Below are 20360 nucleotides of genomic sequence, written 5' to 3' on the forward strand. Positions count from 1 at the left end.
ACTGAATAAGCTTTTTATATGTAACTTACTGAAATTATTACATATCTATGAGTAGACAGTTGTTTTAATAATTTAACTAATAAATTTAAAAATTTTGTTGTCAGTGTGTCAAGTTGGTGTCATTTTTGCCTACAGTGGAAAAGAATGAAAATGTCACTAAAATAAAAATTCTCTTGTTTTTTGAGGCTTATGTTTAAAATAAATTTTAAGTATTTATTTATTTCTGAATTAAGTCAAGCATAATTAGAGAACATGCTATGTATGATTATTCCCTGGCATTTTGGGAGACTTATTTTTAGTCTCCATATGATTGGTGTGTCTATATGGGTGTGTATGTGTGAATGTTCTATATGTGCTGGGAAATAAAAAGCATTAATTGTGTGGCTTAGATATTTTATATGCTTTTATAAAATTCAGTGGCCTTCAACTTTTTGTCCATGCACTAGTACATCCTAAAATATCTTTGAAAAAAAATTATATACTCCTGCATTTTAAGTTGACAATTAAAAATTTTTCTAAATTTAAATAGGGCAGAGAATTTAATTACTAGTGTATTGTGTAAAATTTGATATATAAAAATAAAGCTATTTCACTGTTCTCTTAAAAGTATCCAGTGACTTCTAAATATTAATTACTTGATGTGATGTCCTTATTATCAATTTCAACACACCGATTTAAATCAGTTTATCTATAGAGACATCAAAAAATTGAATAATTAAAAAAAATTGTTTGGAAAAGTCCCAGCAGTCATGTTTTAAAATATAGGGCAAAATGATATTTAATTAAAAATTCAGTTATAGTTCGGGTTGAACAAAAAAATTTCAACTGCTACTGCATTTTGTGCTGATTTTGAATTGTTACTTTAGACTCACTATAAATTATAAATTATAGATGTTATATAAATGTACTTTTAACTATCTGTACTCATTTCTTTTTCTGCTTCTTTCTTAGGAATCACACCTGTGTATCATAGTATGTTTGCTTTAATGAGTGAAACAGAAAGGATCTGGTATCCGCCCAACTATGTCTTCCATATAGATGAGTCAACCAGGCACAATGTACTCTACAGAATAAGGTACTTTCTTCAGTAAAGTGATTCACCTTAATGGCAAAAGAACAGAGTGGGAGAAATTATTGAACATTTTTAAAATTGTAAGATATCTAATATCAGAGACTACAGCTAATGAGCATTTAATTTTCTTCTTGTATGACTATTTCTCTTTAGAGGAATAGCCCATACATGTTTTTTAACTAGAATGCTCTGAAAATAAAGCTGTTCTGGTGAAATGCTACTTTACCACTTATAATTACATTTTTAGAAGGTGAGCATGACTTTACTAGCAAAATCCTAAATGTCTGGAATATTTCTAGTTTCCTAGGAAATTAGATGTTTTGTGCAATAAAATGTTATCTCACATCTCTTCTTTTTAATAACTTTTTTTAAAGTGAAGAGAAGATTTTGCCAGTATTTATTACAGTCGCAAACAATAAAGTTAATCCTATATAATAAAAGGCTAATATGCAAATCGACCGAACAGCGGAATGACCAGTCGCTATGACGAACACTGACCACCAGGGGGCAGACGCTCAGTGCAGGACCTGCCCCCTGGTGGTCAGTGTGCTCCCACAGAAGGAGCGCCACTTAGCCAGAGCCAGGCTCACAGCTAACTAGTGCAGCAGCAGTGGCAGGAGCCTTTCCTGCCTCCGAGGCAGAGCTAAGGATATCCAACTGCTGACTTAGCGCAGGGAGCGGGCCTAAGCAGTCTAGTTTATTTAATAATTTATGGTAAAATTAGTGAAATCCAGAGGTACTTTTCTACTCAAAAGCTTGAAACAAAGAAGTTTGACCCTGGCAGGTGTGGCTCAGTTGGTTGGGCCTTGTCCCATGCACAGAAAAGTTGCTGGTTAGATTCCCCAGTCAGAGCACATGCCTATGTTGCAGGTTTGATCCCTGGTAAGGGGCATGCAAGGAGGTAGCCCAGTGATGTTTTGCTCTCACATTTATATTTTTCTCCCTCTTCATCCTCTCTCTCTGAAAATTAATAAAAAATCTTAAAAAGTTAAGCTTGATCTGTGGCTCGTACTTATGAAATAGATCCATTCAATGCATAGAGTCAATGTTGCAGTAAAAAAGAACATGGACTTTTTGATAACTTTAAAAAGAAAGGTGAAGGAATCCTTAATTAACTAAGACTCAAGAGAGACGTCCTTACCATGATAAAGGGTATCTATAAAAAACATGTATCAAATAATATTCTTAAATGATAAAAATGTTTGTTAGAAGCAGTCTCTTTAAAATTAGGTAAAAGATAGCCTTAGTTACTGCTTTTGTTTAGGATTTTAATGGAGTTCCTAACTAATAAGACAGGAAAAAAAGTTTAATAATTGAAAACAAAGAAGCAAAAGGTCATTATTTGGAGGTGATATTATAAGCATATTTCTACATTTCTTTTTCCTATTATTACGTCTACAGTCTATGCTTGGAAGAAGGCAGTATATTTATTTTACACTTAGATTTCTTATATTTTCTACCTATATTTTAATTGTGGTTTTATCCAGATTTCCTTTTCCTGTCAACTTGTATTTAACACTATTAGCTGTGTTTTCTGATTGTGGGATAATATATTTTGTTATGCTGGAAGTGGTTATATGTACACAGTATGTTTATATTTGATTTATTTGGAGGCTGACAGAGTGTTTTAACTGTCTTGTAGATTTTACTTTCCTTACTGGTATTGTAGCGGCAGCAACAGAACTTATCGGCATGGAATATCTCGAGGTGCTGAAGCTCCTCTTCTTGATGACTTTGTTATGTCTTACCTTTTTGCTCAGGTATGATATATTATCTACTTTTCATGTGTTAAATGATAAATACCTCTTAGTCAGGAAAATCTTCATATATGAGAAAATTGTTCCATCTTGCATAGCAGGTATAGCTAGGTAACAAAATGAAGTCTTTATTACTAATTTTTAATCCTATGATTTATGGTTTATGGACAATAGAATTTATTTCATAGAGATTCCTTGAATTGGCCATTTTGAACATCCTTCTTCTTTTTTTAGTGCTTTAAGTTATTTAAGGATTTCACAAAGTTTAGACTGAGTTTTATAACATGATTCATGTAAACATAAGTGGCTGGAACATAGGACAATAAAATATCTTTAGAGAAGTTTGTTTTTTAATTCCTGAACAAATTCAGACTTAAATAGTGGGGAGTGAAATGTAAAGAAACTTGGTAACTGCATAAAAAGTTGAGCTATAATAGCTTGTGTAGCTTCTCAGGGGAGGTTGGCTGGCTGATACTGAGTCTGAGAGCTTTGTTCTAGTTATTTGTTTATTAATACTATTATGTTAATTTTTTGTAGTATATTTGAACAATGCTTTTTTTCTCTATTACCTTGATTTAAACAGTAATTAAAATGTTTTATCATGAAATGACTTTTGTTTTTATGTGCTAGAACTGAGTAGAAACTAAAGAAAGAAAATATATTTGTACTTTTGGGTAAAGATATGTTCTTGTTATTTCCCATTAAACAATAAGTTTCCATACCCCTCTCCTCTGGCCCCTGACAGCCACCTGTATACTTTATGTCTCTATGAATTTGCCTATTCGAGGTACCTCATATAATTACAGTTATATAATATTAGCTCTTTGGTGACTGGCTTATTTCTCTTAGCATAATATCTTCAAGGTTCATTCATGTTGTAGCGTGTGTCAGAATTTCCTTCCTTTTTAACCAGTTAACTGCCACACGTCCAAAATAGAAACCATCCCCACATGCCACGATATTTTGAATTTAATTGCATCTATAGATGCTTATGGTGTACAAAGGTTAAGGCTGACTATTCCATTGTACATAGTATCACATTTTGTTTATCCATGCATCTGTTGATTTGAGTTGCTTCCACCTTTTGGCTCTTGTGAATAGTGCTGCAGTGAACATGGACATACAAATATCTGAGACCCTGCTTTTAATTTTTTTGAATATATTAGTATATCCAGAAGTGGAATTAATTAAATGAAATGATAATTGGTTTTTTAAAAATTTTTTTTGAGGAACTGCTATACTGGTTTACATAGCAGCTGCATCATTTTATATTCCTAGTATCAGTGCACAAAGCATTTCAGTTTCTCCACATCCTTGCCAACACTTACCTTCTATTTTTTTAATAATAGTTATTCTGGTAGGTGTGAAGTGGTATCTCATAGTTTTGATTTGCATTTCCCTAATGATTAGTGATGTTGAATGTTTTTTCATAAGCTTGTTGGCCATTTGTATATCTTCTTTGGGGAAACTATTCAAATCCTTTGCCCATTTTAAAATCAGGTGGTTTTTTTGTTGCGTTATAAGTGTTCTTTATACATTTAAGACATTTACCCCTTAATAAATATATGTTGCAGATATTTTCTCCCATTCCATAGGTTTACTATTCACTCTGTTGATTGTGCCCTGTGGTGTGCAAAAGTTTTTAATTTTTATGTAGTCTAATTTATTTTTTTCTTTGGTTATCTGTGCTTTTGGTGTCATATTTGAGAAGTCATTGCCTGATCCAATATCATGCACTTTTCTTCTACATTTTTTCTCCCTTTCTTTTCCTTCTTTCCTTCCTTTCTCTCTCTCTCTCTCTCTCTCTCTCTCTTTCTCATTAACATGTTATTGATTTTATTTGGGGTGCTTTCATGTTTCTAAGCTCAATTGGGACAAGCTAGGACCCAAGGAAAACTAGCTGGCTTCCACTTCCTCCAAGGGCACCAATAACTGACCTTATATTGATACTGAAATTTGGCTCAGGAGACTTAGAAGATAGAAATTTCAGGCCATGATGAATGGTAGAGGGATTTTTTCATATAGAAAGAGAGAGAGAGAAACATCAATTTGTTCCACTTATTTATGCATTCATTGGTTGCTTCTTGTATGTGCCCTAATAGGATCAAACCTGAAACGTTGGCTTATTGGGACGGTGCTCTAACCAACTGAGCTATCTGGTCAGGGCCCTTAGTATAATGCTTTGAACATATTTGGGACTCAGTACATATTTAATTAATATGTATTTTAGTTTAGGCAGTTTTGATGTAGAAGATATAATTTGAAGATAAAAGCAGTGAAATAGATTGATATATATACTCTCTAGTTGGGAACCAATTTTAATCAGTTTCCATTTGCAAAATAACTTATTAAAATTTTATGGCAAAATAGTTGAAAATCAAAAGAGGTTGTATTCTTTTTAAATATATGTGTTCTGGAAATTACATTATCAGTTAAAATATGATAATAGATTAAAATGTAATATTGAAACTTATGAAATATTTCCGTCTAAATATTTTTTCCTTTAGTGGCGGCATGATTTTTTGCATGGATGGATAAAAGTACCTGTGACTCATGAAACACAGGAAGAATGTCTTGGGATGGCAGTGTTAGATATGATGAGAATAGCCAAAGAAAATGATCAAACCCCACTCGACGTCTATAGCTCTATCAGGTAATTTCCTTATGTAAATCCATATACATAAATGGAACTGTTGAACTTTTTATATGATTTATTTGTATTTAGTGAACTTCCCCATACTTTTTTATTTTATGATTAAAAGTTGTATAAGTAAGTTTTCCTTCTGTGCACAACACACACTTTCTTCCAGTTTTATTGAATATTGACATAAACACTGTATAAGTTTAAGATCAAGGGGGCGGGGGAGACATATGTAGTACTCTTTGTAATATTTTAAGCAATAAAACAAAATTTAAAAAAAGTTTAAGATATATAGCATAATGACTTGACTTACATATATCGTGAAATGATTACTACTATGAATTCAATTATAACATCAATCATTTCATATAGATGGAAAAACGAAAAAGAAAAAATATTTTTTCCATTGTGATGAGAACTCTTAGGATCTACTGTCTTAACAACATTCATGTATACCATACAGCAGCATAAACTGTAGTCATCATATTGTACATTGTATCTGAGTAGTACTTATTTATCAAAGAAATTATTAAAAGTGTTGGTATACTATAGAAAATATAGGTGTTTGATACTTATTTATTATTTGATTCATTTATTCTAAAAAGGCTAGGTACGGTCAGAGGACTGAAAAGAGCACCTGGAGTCATAATTTCTACCAGCAGATCCTCACATTTTCTGTATAAATAATTCAGAATCAGAATGTCTCGAATAGTGTCCATATTTTACTTGAATTACTGTCACCTGCGGTTCCTGCTAAAATGGAAGATTCTTGGGCTCTAACCCAACAATTTGGATTTAGTAAATCTGAGGTGAAGTCTACAAATATGAATTTTTATAAGTGCTCCAGGAGATTGAAAAAAATAAATTTTATTGAAGTATAATTGACATATAAAATTGTAAGATATAGTTCATGTAAAAACATTCAAACCTGTAAAGAATTTTTTCTAAGTGTATTTGAGCCAAACTGTTGACAACTGCCAGGAAGCAGTATCTCAATGGATTGGGATAATGCTTCAGAGAATGGCGGTTTTTTTCATCTATTTTTATACATTGCAGTCAAAAAGAGGGGATGCAGGTGGGTTACATGATAGATTAGAGATGTGGGAGAAAGCAAAGTGGGGGTGGAGGGGTGGGGAGGAACCTTTGGGATTGGATAAAAAGTAAAATGATAGACACTTATCTGTCCTCACGCCCAGGTACATTGGTTGTGCCCAAGGGGTCTGGAAAAAGAGAAGTTACAAGTTACCTAGACATTTCAAGGATATGTTATCATAGGTGCAAAAAGACAGATAGGGTCAGTTAAGGTAAAGATTGACCTTGTCAGTGAAGATACCGGCCTAGGACATAACTACCCAGCGTAACTGCTTTTAGTTAAAGTTTAATTTCAGGCCATCCTTTGTGGTTACTTTTCCCTGAATTTTGTTAGGTTAGCATGTGGCCCCTTTCATCCACAATATTTAAAGTGTACATCATCATGATTTGATACACATTGTGAAAGGATCCCCTATGAAGTTTATTAATACATCCACCACCTCACATATTTATCTTTTTTGAGTTTTGGGGTTTTTTTTGGGGGGGGGGGTGGCAGGGAGAGACTTTTTAAGTTTTATTCTCTTTAGCAAGTTTTACCTATACATATATAATGTTGTTAATTATAGTCACTGTGTTGTACATTAGATCCTCAGACCTTATTCATCTTATAACTGATTCAGCAGAATCTTACACAAGTGAAGCATACTCCACACACTTCAAATTATTCTTCTGCACATTGAATTTTGACAATCATGCCAAATTTAATTTTTTTAAATTTCTTTTTTAAATAATTCTTTATTGTTGAAAGTATTACCAAATACAGTTTTTTGAAACACTACTCTTGCAGCCCAGCTTTTATGGCTGGAAAACTTCCACTCTTTTTAAAGATATATAGGAATATGGGTATATAGTATATAAGATTGCTTTGGGGTTTTTTTTTTTTTAAGTCTGAATACGAAATAATATGTCTTACCTATTGCATATTTACCAGAGTAAAAGTTTGAAGATGCCATGAATCTGGTTAAAACTCCCTTTATTTCTTGAAATGCTTCTCTCAATGATGGACTTAAGTCACTGAGTGCGTTCAAAACAGTTCATATGCAATTTGCAGGGTATTGATTTCTTGTTTCCCTCTTTGGTTTTAAGTGTTCCTTTCTTGCTTTCTGATGTTCATTAAGCCTTAACTTAAGGGTAGGAGCTATAGGGTATGATTTCAGGAACTCCCTGAGGAATCTAGAAGATTTCAAAGCGCAAAGGAAAAACAAAACCATTTCTGTTTTCACTAAGGCTTCATTCATTTGTTCGTTCATTCACTCATTAACAGCATTTATTGAATACCTGCTATATGCCAGCCCATAGGAGAACAGAGACATGGGAGGAGTATTTTACATACCATTGATGGAAACTGAAGGAACTGAAGGGAACACAGTTGAGGAACAGAGAAACTTTGAATTTTATAAATATGAAGCCATCTCTAGGCTTATGCTATGGTGGAACACTTCTGCTTTGGAGACCATGATATTGCCCAAAGTCTTGGCACAATCCTGTGGTTTCTTAATGTCAGGAATTATGCCCTCTCTTCCTCTCCCTATATTATTTAGTCTAGTGTCCTACAGTCAGTGAATGTTTAGTAATTGTATTTCTGTGGTTTTTCTTAATCAGGATATAAATGCATCTGCAAATTCTGCATTATTTTTCTTTTGAAATTACACAGATATCAAACATTCATTATAAAATTCCATGGTATTTTAAAACAGTTTTATTGATATATATTTCACATACTGTAAAATTCACACACTTAAAATGTACAATTCAATATTTTTTATTATTGATTTGTAAGGAGTCTATATTTGGATACAAGACTACATATATAAGTTATCGTATATATGTTTTGCAAATGTTTTCCCAGTCTGTATATTGTTTTTTCACTTTTTTAAAAGTATCATTTGTAGCACAAGAATTTAAATTTTGAAGTAGTCTAATTTTCCAGCTTTTTCTTTTGTCTGTTGTACCATGATATTTTAATATTCAATAAATAATTTATGCCTGGCCTGAAGTTAAAAACATACCTGCATTGCTTGCCTTGTTAATATAATTTAACTCACTGATGGTTTTTGAATTCTCATTTAGTGCTCATTTCTGAGAAATAAAGACTCAGCTCAATGTTAAAATATTCAAGATTAATGGGAAAACAGATGAATTATTAGTTTGGGGCAGAATCTATAATAACAAAAGGGTAATATGCTAATTAGACCAGACATCCTTCTGGACATCCTTACTTCCAGACAAAGCCGCAGTGGGCAGGGGCAAGGCAGAAGTGGCAGAGGGCCCTGGCCGCGGTGGTGGCGGGCAGGGGCCAGGCCAAGGCTCTTGCACGAATTTCGTGTATCGGGCCTCTAGTTAAATAAATAAGCTGCTTTGTTCCCAGAAATATCCAGTAGAGTATGGAGCTCTGATTAGTATAACTAAATACATACCTTTTCCCAGACTTAAAAAGAAAATACATGAAAGGTGCACCTCTTTGTATCTGTGCCTGTGCGTTAGGTATGTCTGTGTCTGTCAGCACAAGCCTCTGTGTGCATATGAACCGCATGTGTTTGTGCATCTGCATGTGTTAGATACTTAATTGTTTGTTATTGTTAATCCTCACCCAAGGATATTTTTTCCATTGATTTTCAGAGAGTGGAAGGAAGGGGGTAGGGAGAAGAAGAGAGAGAGAGAGAGAGAGAGAGAGAGAGAGAGAGAGAGAGAGAGAGAGAGAGAACACATCGATTGGTTCCCTCCCGCACATGCCCTGACCTGGCTGGGAATCAAACCTGCAACCCAGGTATGTGCCCTTGACGGGGAAACAAACCCTCTACCCTTTGGTGCACAGGCCAACGCTCTAACCACTAAGCACACTGGCCAGGGTGATACTTAATATTTATTTTTTTTATTGTTTTCAGAGAGAAAGGGATTGAGCCTGCAACCTGGGCATGTGCCCTGACCTGGAATCAAACTGTGACTTCCTGGTTCGATGCTCAACCACTGAGCCACACCAGCTGGGCGATACTTAATTTTTTGTATGTCAATCCCTAATTGGATATTTTGGCTTAGGTGTTGGAGTATAGAAAATGTAGGAAATAAGATTTTTCTGTTTTCATTCTTCACTTGCTCTTTAAAATCTTACATTTGCTAAAGGGTAGGAAGAAGAGAATTGGAGAATGGAAGGAGTTTAAAGGAGAGTCTGTTGAATTTGCAAACACTAGGCCAGGGCTAAGAACACTTACATAGCAAGAAGCCACATACCTCATATCATTAGGACTCCCTTTCTAAATAACTAAGCAGATACTAGATTTTCCAGTGGCCTGCTTCAACTTTAGCAGTAAGATGAAGATTTCATTTATAGTACAAAATATAGTATAGTTTCTAAGGCAAAGCTCAATTTCAGAGCCTTTTAGAGCCTTAATTTTAGGATTCTTTAAAAAGCTCAATATAAGAGAGGCATCAGAAAAATGTTTTTATTCTCTAAGAGATAACAACTTGTCTCTTGAAATATTTTAGTGTTTCTGGTTCTGATAGCATGACGTGAAGTATATTCATCATATTCAAGAACCACATACTCCTGTGGTATTCCCAAAAGGTGTATGTCTGGTCCTTAATTGTAGGAATCAAAGTGGAAAGCCATGTTGTATGATGTTATCTTAAACTCTCTTTTTCATCTTCAGATTAGTTTTTCAAAGCCTTATTAAATCAAGTAGTCATTGATGTCTACGTAAATTGCATTCCACATTTAGTAAGGCTTTTGGTAACTAATTTTTTTTTGGACAAAAGAAGGTAAAGTAGGCATTTGAATTTGCATTCTGATTGTATTTTAAATCTTTTTTCAGTGTTTTCTAAACTTACTGAGGCTCTCCTATTTACTGTATAAACTTTTTAAAATTTTATATATTTCTTTACTTACAGATATGTAATTGCTATGAAAAGGAACAGAATGTGACTTTTAAGGTCTGACAAATGAGTAGAACTTAATTGGTGGAAAGAAGTGAGTAATGGAAAAGGCCTCGTAGCAGAAGAGACCATAGGAAGAGCTCAGAGTTAGTAAGAGATGAGGCAGGAGTTTAACCATGTAGAACCTTAGAGTCATGTGGTCAAGGTTAAGAACACTAAGAAACCATGCAAGGGTATTAAGCAATGGTAACATTATTCAATTTGTGTTTTTAAAAGATCCCCATGACTCCAGTATAGAAAACAGAGGGGCATAAGTGTAAATGGAAATGAGAGTCAAACAGAGTAAGGTCATTGCTGTAGGTCCTCCAGGAGATGCAGTTGAATGGTTTAGTAATGAGAAAAATGGGCAAATAAGAGAAATATGTCAAAGGTATAGCCCAGGGACTATAGTGATGGATTGAATAATGGGGGTTGAGGGAGAAGGTGGTGTAAAGGGTGATTCCTGGGACTTGCAGAAGTAGGTGAATTGTAGTGCTGTTTACTCAAATAGAGAATGTTGTAAGAGGATCTTGGGAGGACTTTAGGGAGACTCATGAGTTTCCTTTGAAACATTGTCTGCGGAGCTTTGGGGCTATCCAAATTAAATGGGTAGATTGGCTAGATTGTGGAAGATAAGGGTCTGTCGTTTAGATATTTAGATGGCAATATCAAGTGATTTGCATATAGAGTATCTAGAAGAAAGACAATGTGTAAAAAATAAGAGGAGGACCCATAATTAAGTCTTGAGTAACGTCAACATTTAATCACTAGGTAAAAGGGAATGTTGCTTTAAAGAAGATTGAAAAGGAACAGCCAAAGAGATGGTAATAAAATCAGGAAAGCTAAGGGGAGAAAATTTCAAGGAGAGCATGATTAACAGTGTTGGATGCTGCTGAAAAAATTACAAGACAAATAAACAAGAGAATTTGAGTTTTTAGCAACATTGAAGTTTTTAAAAAAAATATATATTTTATTGATTTTTTACAGAGAGGAAGGGAAAGGGATAGAGAGTTAGAAACATCGATGAAAGAGAACCATCCATCAGCTGCCTCCTGCACACTCCCTACTGGGTATGTGCCCGCAACCAAGGTACATGCCCTTGACTGGAATTGAACCTAGGACCCTTGAGTCCGCAGGCCAACGTTCTATCTGCTGAGCCAAACCGGTTAGGGCAACGTTGAAGTTTTTTATTTTATTTTAGTAAGAGCAGTTTCTGTGGGATTATGGAGCAGAAGCCAAATTTGAGTGAGTTGAGAAGTAGGATGGCAGGAAAATTAAAATGGTTTTAAATGCTTTCCAAAAAAGACCATATATGCTGTAGCTGGAGAGGATGTAGGGTAAAGAGATTTTACATTTAGGATGGGAAGAAGATTAGTATTTTCAAAACATGTGGATAGAAGAGAAAGAATAAGTAGAGTAAGAGTCCCCAGAAAGCAGATGTCTGTTAGAGAAAGGCAGGGTATAGAGAATATATGTGAATGAAGTGGCTTTAACTACAGGTTTACACCTACCTCATTCATGTAGTAGGTGAAAAGGAAGAGAGACCAAGTGCAGTGTATACAGGCTGCCAGCAGGGTATTGAGGGAACTCTGCTTAGAGATGCTTTAACTTTTTTTCTTTTTTCTTTTTTTTAAGAAAGAGATGAACTCATCAACTGAAAGTGAGAAGGGATGTAGCTGAGGTTTGAGGGAGGAGGTTTGAAGAAATTGGAGAAGGTTTGGCATGGTTGTGGGACTTGGGAAATTGGTTGAGCCAGAGAAATGTCATAAAAGTGATGGAAGTGATGAAAGCCTATTTAAAACTAGAGGCCCGGTGCATGAAAATTCATGCACTGGAGCGGGGGGGGGGGGGGGGGTGAGGGGGTGGGGTCCCTCAGCCCGGCCTGTCCCCTCTCACAGTCCAGGAGCCCTCAGGGGCGGGAGGCGACCCGGCAATCGGGAAGGCGACGCCCATCACACCTCTGCTGCTGCCACTGCTGGCAGCGCAAGCCTCAGCTAGCCCTGGTTACCTGAGCCTCAGGCGGCCCTGGGCAGCTGGGCAGCCGCCATCTGAGGCTTGCCTGCACCTCAGGCATCAGCTGGGCAGCCACCATCCGAGGCTTGCCTGCGCCTTGGGCTGGCCCTGGGTGTCTGGGGCGCTGAGGGGACTGGGCGCTGCCATCTTGTGACTGTGGGCGCTGCTATCTTTGAGGGTGTGATAGTCAATTAGCATATTCCCTCTTTATTGGCTGTGGGCACCACCATCTTTGTGAGGGTGTGACTCAATTAGCATATTCCCTCTTTATTAGATAGAATAGGTGACTATGAATTTATGATGCAGCACATTTACCCTGTCAGATAGCTTTTTCCAGCAGCGCTGGCTGTTTACAAAATAGAGAGTTCCTCCAGGGACTTACAGTGGAGAGTGTGTGAGTTGGGAGGGGGCGGGGTGAGGGGAGTAGTGAGTAGGAAGTGGTAAATTGGTAAATGTTTAACAACCTGTTCTCGGAGAGGTGGCAGGGAAGGTCTGGTTTGTAATTTTTGCTGATATCCATGGGTACTCCCTTCACGGCCAATCTCAAGGTATCAGCTTGATACCACTGAATTGGGAAGAGATGAGCAGTAGCAAACCCTTTTCACCATTCATATATGATAGACATTCATAACCTCAAAAGCATAGATAGTACTAAAATAAAAAATAAAAATTTAAATGTAAAATAATTAGGAAGTAATATGTTTTGAGTACTTATTATCTATATTTTAATATAATTTATTCAGTTGTAAGTTTTTATAACTTAAATTTTAATGATGGCTGTTTAACAGCTCAAAATAATTCCTAAAGTGTAAAAATAAGCTGTTAGCATTAGCCACTCCATCACCGGCTGTGGATACTCAAGTACAGTAGAGTGTGATAAATGATGTTATGGAGCAGTGCACAGAATACTGTCAGACAAATCAGGCTGCATCTAGAGGTTCCAAAGGTTTCCTGGATTAGATGATGCTTGAGCTGAGACTTGTACAATGAGTAAGAGCTAAACTTTTAGGGGCTGCGTGATGGGAAGAAGGAGTAGCATATGTGAAAGGCATGGAAATTTAATAGTTATTTTTGCAGATATAAAATGTTAATTATTTGTCAGATATTTGAGCAGGGGGAAAATAAGTTATCCACGTTCTTTAGGATATTTTACATAGAGAAGGAAGTAGTACAAAAGCCTCCAAATGAAATTGTTTGATTGCAAAAGAATTATTAGGATTTATTGAAGCTGCCTATAAAAATGTTTATCCAACTATACATTATTGACTATATTCTGTGCAGTGAGAAAACTTGAAGTCATTTTCAAGGTCCACCATTTCTTACTTCTTTTCAGTGGTAACTATGTCACCTTTCTCCACTTGTGTTCTTATAGCACAGTGATTCCCAAAGTTCGTGCTACCACCCCCTGGTGGGCGCTGCAGCGATCCAGGGGGGGGGGCGGTGATGGCCACAGGTGCATTTGTTTTAACTTTTTTTGTATTACCTTTCTATTCTGAGTTCAATAAATAGTTTCATAATTTCAAACTTCAATGTTTCTAATTTACACCCTTCTTTACTATATTTTACGAAAAAGGTAGAAACATTAATACATATATCTTTCTGTTTAATTGCTATTAAAATTTAAAAAAAAATTAATTTCCAGGGGGTGCTGAGTAATATTTTTTCTGGAAAGGGGGCGGTAGGCCAAATAAGTTTGGGAACCACTGTTATAGCACTTACCATGGAAAAAGGTGGTAAGTTCTCTTTTACTTTTGTTTTAGATTTATATTCCAAATGTTTTGTTTCACTGTGTGTGTTCTTTATGCCTAGCTATAAGACATTCTTACCAAAATGTATTCGAGCAAAGATCCAAGACTATCATATTTTGACAAGAAAGCGAATAAGGTACCGATTTCGCAGATTTATTGAGCAATTCAGCCATTGCAAAGCCACTGCCAGAAACTTGAAACTTAAGTATCTTATAAATCTGGAAACTCTTCAGTCTGCCTTCTACACAGAGCAATTTGAAGTAAAAGAACCTGGAAGAGGTCCTTCAGGTGAGGAGATTTTTGCAACCATTATAATAACTGGAAACGGTGGAATTCAGTGGTCAAGAGGGAAACATAAAGAAAGTGAAACACTGACAGAACAGGTAATTCTTAATGATATGTTCTCATTCTTTGTTAATTTAAGTAGAATGGCAGTAGAAGTAAAGTAATTTTAGTCATTTGAAACATGGCCTTGTACTTTTCTTCTCCCATTGATAGAAGTGTAAGTGTAGTGGTTATATCTATAGATCTTTTCTGATTGTTCTCAAATGTTTTTTATTTAATTCTTTATGACAAAATTAGTAATGGTATTCTTATAGTTTCAGAAATGGCATAAAGTTATTTTTAAGGTAGTTTTGCCTCTTTATTTCTTTTACTATTTTAAAAAAATATTTTTTCTTTTACTATTATTGATATAGGAGGCATAATCATAAAATTTAATATCCTAGAAAAGGTTAATTTTAATTAATTTTATGATGAAGTACGGCTGTTAAATAATTTAGTATGTCTTAGGATTGTATTATAAGTTTAAGTTTGTTCTTATCTGTTGTTAGATTATTATTAGAGATTTTAAAATATTCTAGTCTTCATTCTGTGGTAAACTTTTAATTTTCTGGCAATTGTTGCTATTACTGTTGATTGGATTGAAGAGTACTAGAGCACACTTAAGATTCCTGGCACCCTTTAATGCTCTCATTTTTAAGTCAAAGCAAGATACAGTGTAGTCTAGGGTGAATATTGGGAGAGAGAATCCCATTTAATACTTACCTATTGCTATCAATACTTTTTTATCTTAAAGAATTTGTTAGTGAATGTTATATCATAAGTCTTATTTTAAAATGGCTCCATAGATTCTTTTTTTAATTTCACATACTCTTAATTATAGGATTTACAGTTATATTGTGACTTTCCCGATATTATTGATGTCAGTATTAAGCAGGCAAGCCAAGAAGGCTCAAATGAAAGCAGAATTGTAACTATCCATAAACAAGATGGTAAAAATCTGGTAAGTTTGCTTTATAACTAAATAATGGTTATGTTATACAGTTTTTAGAAGTATTTACTTTTAATATCCAAGGTATCTTGTAGAAATTTTTATTATAGCTTCAAATATAGCTCTAAATATCAGTTTAGTAAGCTTTTTTATTACATCTAGCTTTTTGTGTCACTACCAAAACTGTCTTCCCATGGAGTTTCTTGTACATTAATGTGTTTTTCATTCATTTTTATGATTAGTAAAGCATTAGCTACTTTTTCTTCCCACTCTGGGTTGCACTAGTTCCCTGTTGTTCTTTTGTTTGTTTGTTTGTTTGTTTTAATCCTCACCCGAGGATATTTTTCCATTGATTTTTAGGGAGAGAGGAAAAGAGAGGGGAAGACAGAGAGAAACATTGATGTGAGAAAAACACATCAATTGGTTGCCTCCTGCATGAGCCATGACCAGGGCTGGGGCCAGGGAGGAGCCTGCAACTGAGGTACCTGCAACCGAGGTACGTGCCCTTGACCAGAATCGAACCCGGGCCCTTTTGGTCAGCAAACTGATGCTCTCTATCCACTCTGAGCCAAACTGGCAAGGGCCCTGTTGTAGTTCTTATTCCTGATTATCATCTTTTTTTTTTTTTTTTAACCTGTGCATATGTGAATAATACCAGTCATACTGCCTAATTAAAGGAGAGAAAGAAATCAAAACAATACTACCAGGAATTTATATAGCAAAATGTAAACCAATCCCAGGTCAGCCTGCCCAAGCTGTAAGACATGATTGATTATAAAAGATTTAACCCTTTCTCTTTTATTAAATATCTTCAGAAATCCCACTTATTTTAATTGAAATGAAATGTAACTACTAGACACTAAACGGGTCCAAGGCCGACTGTCACTACTTGAGCCAAATTAAGCAGAGACAAGATTAAATCATATATACTAGTAAGCGTTTATTCCAATAATGCTGGCAGTATTGAGAAAGCAGCAGGTCATCCTGAATATCCTGCTCTCCGACCTTTCATTTCAAATGAACTCTTCTGTAGGATTAGTGGGTGGGAAAAATCTTCAGTTAGTGAGTTCCCAGGGACTGCCTTTTTTCCTTGTCCTTGTAAAGATTAGCCCCGAATGCTGCCTCCCTTTAGATAGGTTCTGTCCTTGATCTGGTCACTGGGATGCCTTATCTCCCGGGCTTGTTCTTCTTGTAACATGTGCTTCAGTTTCCCAGGGTCGGTAAGAAAATCTTTTTTTTTTTTTATGGTGAGTAGTTATTAAACAACTATGATTCTGTTTCTGTTATATGCCCCTCCTCTATGAAAAAGAAATGCACTCTTTTATACCCTGCTCTTAAATGTCTTATTTATGTGGCTGTTTTCAGCTCAGATATTTCTTAACTTTCTGGCTTAAATGTCATATTAGTGTTATTTCATTATTTAACTTAAGTATCTGTATGTACCTCTCTGGCCAGTTCAGGTTTATATTACCAAAATTATAATTAACTTGCAACTCATTTTAGTCAGCAAGCTTTCCTGTTCTTAGATAAAAATATGATTAATAGTGTGCACCTACTCCCTACTAGACTATATATGATTTAAGTTTATATTGTATACATTTTAGTTTATAGCATAAGTACTTTAACTTAGCAGTGTATATTTGGTATGTAAAAATAAATCATTATTATTATTATTTTTTTTAGTTTTTTGTTTTTTTATTAAATCTTTATTGTTCAGATTATTACATTTGTTCCTCTATTTTCCCCCCATAACTCCCCTCCTTCCAGCTCCCACCCCACCCTCCGCCCTCACTCCCCACCCACTGTCCTCATCCATAGGTGCACGATTTTTGTCCAGTCTCTTCCCACAGGTCGACCTCATGGCGCAACGGTAGCACGTCTGACTCCAGTCTCTTCCCACATCTCCCACACCCCTTTTCCCCCCAAGAATAGTCAGTCCATTCCCTTTCTGTGTCCCTGATTCTATTATAATCACCAGTTCATTCTGTACATCAGGTGATTTATTCACTTGATTCTTAGATTCACTTGTTGATAGATGCATATTTGTTGTTCATAATTTGTATCTTTACCTTTTTCTTCTTCTTCCTCTTCTTAAAGGATACCTTTCAGCATTTCATATAATACTGGTTTGGTGGTGATGAACTCCTTTAGCTTTTCCTGATCTGTGAAGCTCTTTATCTGACCTTCAATTCTGAATGATAGCTTTGCTGGATAAAGTAATCTTGGTTGTAGGTTCTTGGTATTCATCACTTTGAATATTTCTTGCCACTCCCTTCTGGCCTGCAAAGTTTCTGTTGAGAAATCACCTGACAGTCGTATGGATATTCCCTTGTAGGTAACTGAGTTTCTTTCTCTTGCTGCTTTTAAGATTCTCTCTTTGTCCTTTGCTCTTGGCATTTTAATTATGATGTGTCTTGGTGTGGTCCTCTTTGGATTCCTTTTGTTTGGGGTTCTCTGCGCTTCCTGGACCTGTAAGTCTATTTCTTTCCCCAGGTGGGGGAAGTTTTCTGTCATTATTTCTTCAAATAGGTTTTCAATATCTTGCTCTCTCTCATCTTCTGGTACCCCTATAATTCTGATGTTGGTATGTTTGAAGCTGTCCCAGAGGCTCCTTACACTATCTTCGTATTTTTGGGTTCTTTTTTCATTTTGCTTTTCCGGTTGGGTGTTTCTCGCTTCTTCGCATTTCAAATCTTTGACTTGATTCTTGCGCTCCTCTGGTCTACTGTTGGGAGTCTGTATAATATTCTTTATTTCAGTCAGTGTATGCTTACTTTCTAGATGGTCTTTTATCACACCATCGAGGGTCTCATTAGATTTCCTGTACATCTCATCAAGTTTATCGACAGACTCTAGAAGCCTCTTGAGAGACCTCAAAAGTGTGGTTCTGAACTCAATATCCTCCCTTGATAGTTCTGTCCTGTTTCTTTGTCTCCGCATTTTTTACGCTTTCTTGGTACACCCCCTAGTAGTCTTTGTGCGCAGTCTTGTTGTAGTTAAGCCTTGATTGTTGTAGTTAATACTAGAGTGATTTGACCTCCAGGCCAACTGGCTGTGAGAATCAGCTGTGTTTGCAGTGGGAGAACTTCTGTCCTCTAGGGAGGTGCTAATCTAGCCTTTGCCTGAGGCTATCCGGCAAATGCCTCTGTGCAGGGCTTGGGCGGGGCGGGTCCCACAGGATCAACAGGGCGGAGGAGGGAGCAGTTATGGCTGCTCTCAGTCCGTACCCAGGGGCTCTGCCTCTCTGTCCCAGCAACAGCTGCAAACCTCGGAGGGACCGAAGCCAGACAGTCCCGCTTCTCCCGTTTGAGTCTGGGTCCCCAGAGACTCGCCCGGATCTGGAGCTCAGAGTCTGAGGCTCCCTCCGGATTGAAACAGTCAACCGCGCCCTCAGCCACCAGCCCGCGCCGCCTGCACTCCGCACCTTAGTGTTTTACTTCAGCACTGCGCCTCCTCTGATTCTCGGTTCCTCCTAGTTGTAGAACTTCCACTCAGCCAGCCTTCCTGTGGTTCTGGATGATGTCTGTTCCGTCTTTTAGTTGTATTTTTGAAGTGGTTGTTCGAGGCAGCAAACTCTGGCGTTAACCTATGCCGCCATCTTGGTTTTCTAAATCATTATTTCTAATTCCAACTTTTATATTGGATTAGATAGATTTCTAATTGAGATAACTGGCATTTTTCTAATGGGGATACTGGAAAATATAGTAAAATTATGGATGTAGAGTGAACAATAACTGGAAAGGCATAATAAGCTTATATTTAAGAGTGTCTTAAATATTAGAATAATTTATAATTCAAATTGGGCTATAAAAGACATTTGAGCAATGTGGAAAAAAATTTAGGAGAATTAATCTAACAACATGGAGCAAAGAGAATTTTCAATATGTAGCATGTAGTTGACTTTTTAAATGATACTTTTTTTTCTTTTCTCTGCTTAGGAAATTGAACTTAGTTCATTAAAGGAGGCTTTGTCTTTTGTGTCATTAATTGATGGATATTATAGATTAACTGCAGATGCACATCATTACCTCTGTAAAGAAGTAGCATCTCCAGTGGTGCTTGAAAATATACAAAGCAATTGTCATGGCCCAATTTCGTAAGTAAAACATAGTTTAAAATTAAATTTTATTGTTATTAATTTTCACCTGAGAATACTTTTCCATTGATTTTGAGGAAGATAGATAGATAGATAGAGAGAGAGAGAGAGAGAGAGAGAGAGAGAGAGGTGAGAGAGACACATCATTGGTTGCCTCCTGCACGTGTGCCCTGACTAGGGCTGGGGATTGAGCCTGCAACCAAGGTATGTGCCCTTGACCAGAATTGAACCTGAGACCCTTTAGTCTGAGGGCCAACGTTCTATCCACTGAGCCAAACCTGCTTGAGCTAGAAGTAAAATTTTAAAATAGTAAATGAAGTATTTACAAAAAAGGTTTTATACAACAGAGTGATGTACATAGGTTTAGGACAGTGATGGCGAACCTTTTGAGCTCGGCGTGTCAGCATTTTGAAAAACCCTAACTTAACTCTGGTGCCGTGTCACATACAGAAATTTTTTGATATTTGCAACCATAGTAAAACAAAGACTTATATTTTTGATATTTATTTTATATATTTAAATGCCATTTAACAAAGAAAAATCAACCAAAAAAATGAGTTTGCGTGTCACCTCTGACACGCGTGTCATAGGTTCGCCATCACTGGTTTAGGAGTTTAGAAAAAAAGAACTTAACTGAAGTTTTTTTGTAATAAAAGTCTATTTACAATAAGATATAAATAATAATTAGAATTATTTAGGATATAATTTATTACCTGTATCTCAATTGACAATACTTCTTATTTGTATAATTTGAGTTGC

At 36.0% G+C, this 20360-nt stretch overlaps 1 protein-coding gene across 3 annotated transcripts in view; it reads left to right on the forward strand.

Annotated features, from left to right (window-relative positions):
• The window catches only part of JAK2 (Janus kinase 2), a 111616-nt gene that overhangs the window by 46816 nt on the left and 44440 nt on the right, over positions 1-20360 (forward strand). For all 3 annotated transcript variants that reach the window (XM_070431600.1, XM_070431599.1, XM_070431601.1), the window contains exons 3-8: positions 952-1075; positions 2715-2832; positions 5337-5482; positions 14294-14615; positions 15398-15517; positions 19444-19601. In XM_070431600.1, the coding sequence (XP_070287701.1) occupies positions 952-1075; positions 2715-2832; positions 5337-5482; positions 14294-14615; positions 15398-15517; positions 19444-19601 (988 nt within the window). The remainder of the gene's footprint in view (positions 1-951; positions 1076-2714; positions 2833-5336; positions 5483-14293; positions 14616-15397; positions 15518-19443; positions 19602-20360) is intronic.

The sequence above is a fragment of the Myotis yumanensis genome, unplaced genomic scaffold (assembly GCF_028538775.1).
Source record: "Myotis yumanensis isolate MYYU_CA2020_CCGP unplaced genomic scaffold, mMyoYum1.0.hap1 SCAF_12, whole genome shotgun sequence".
NCBI lineage: Eukaryota > Metazoa > Chordata > Mammalia > Chiroptera > Vespertilionidae > Myotis > Myotis yumanensis.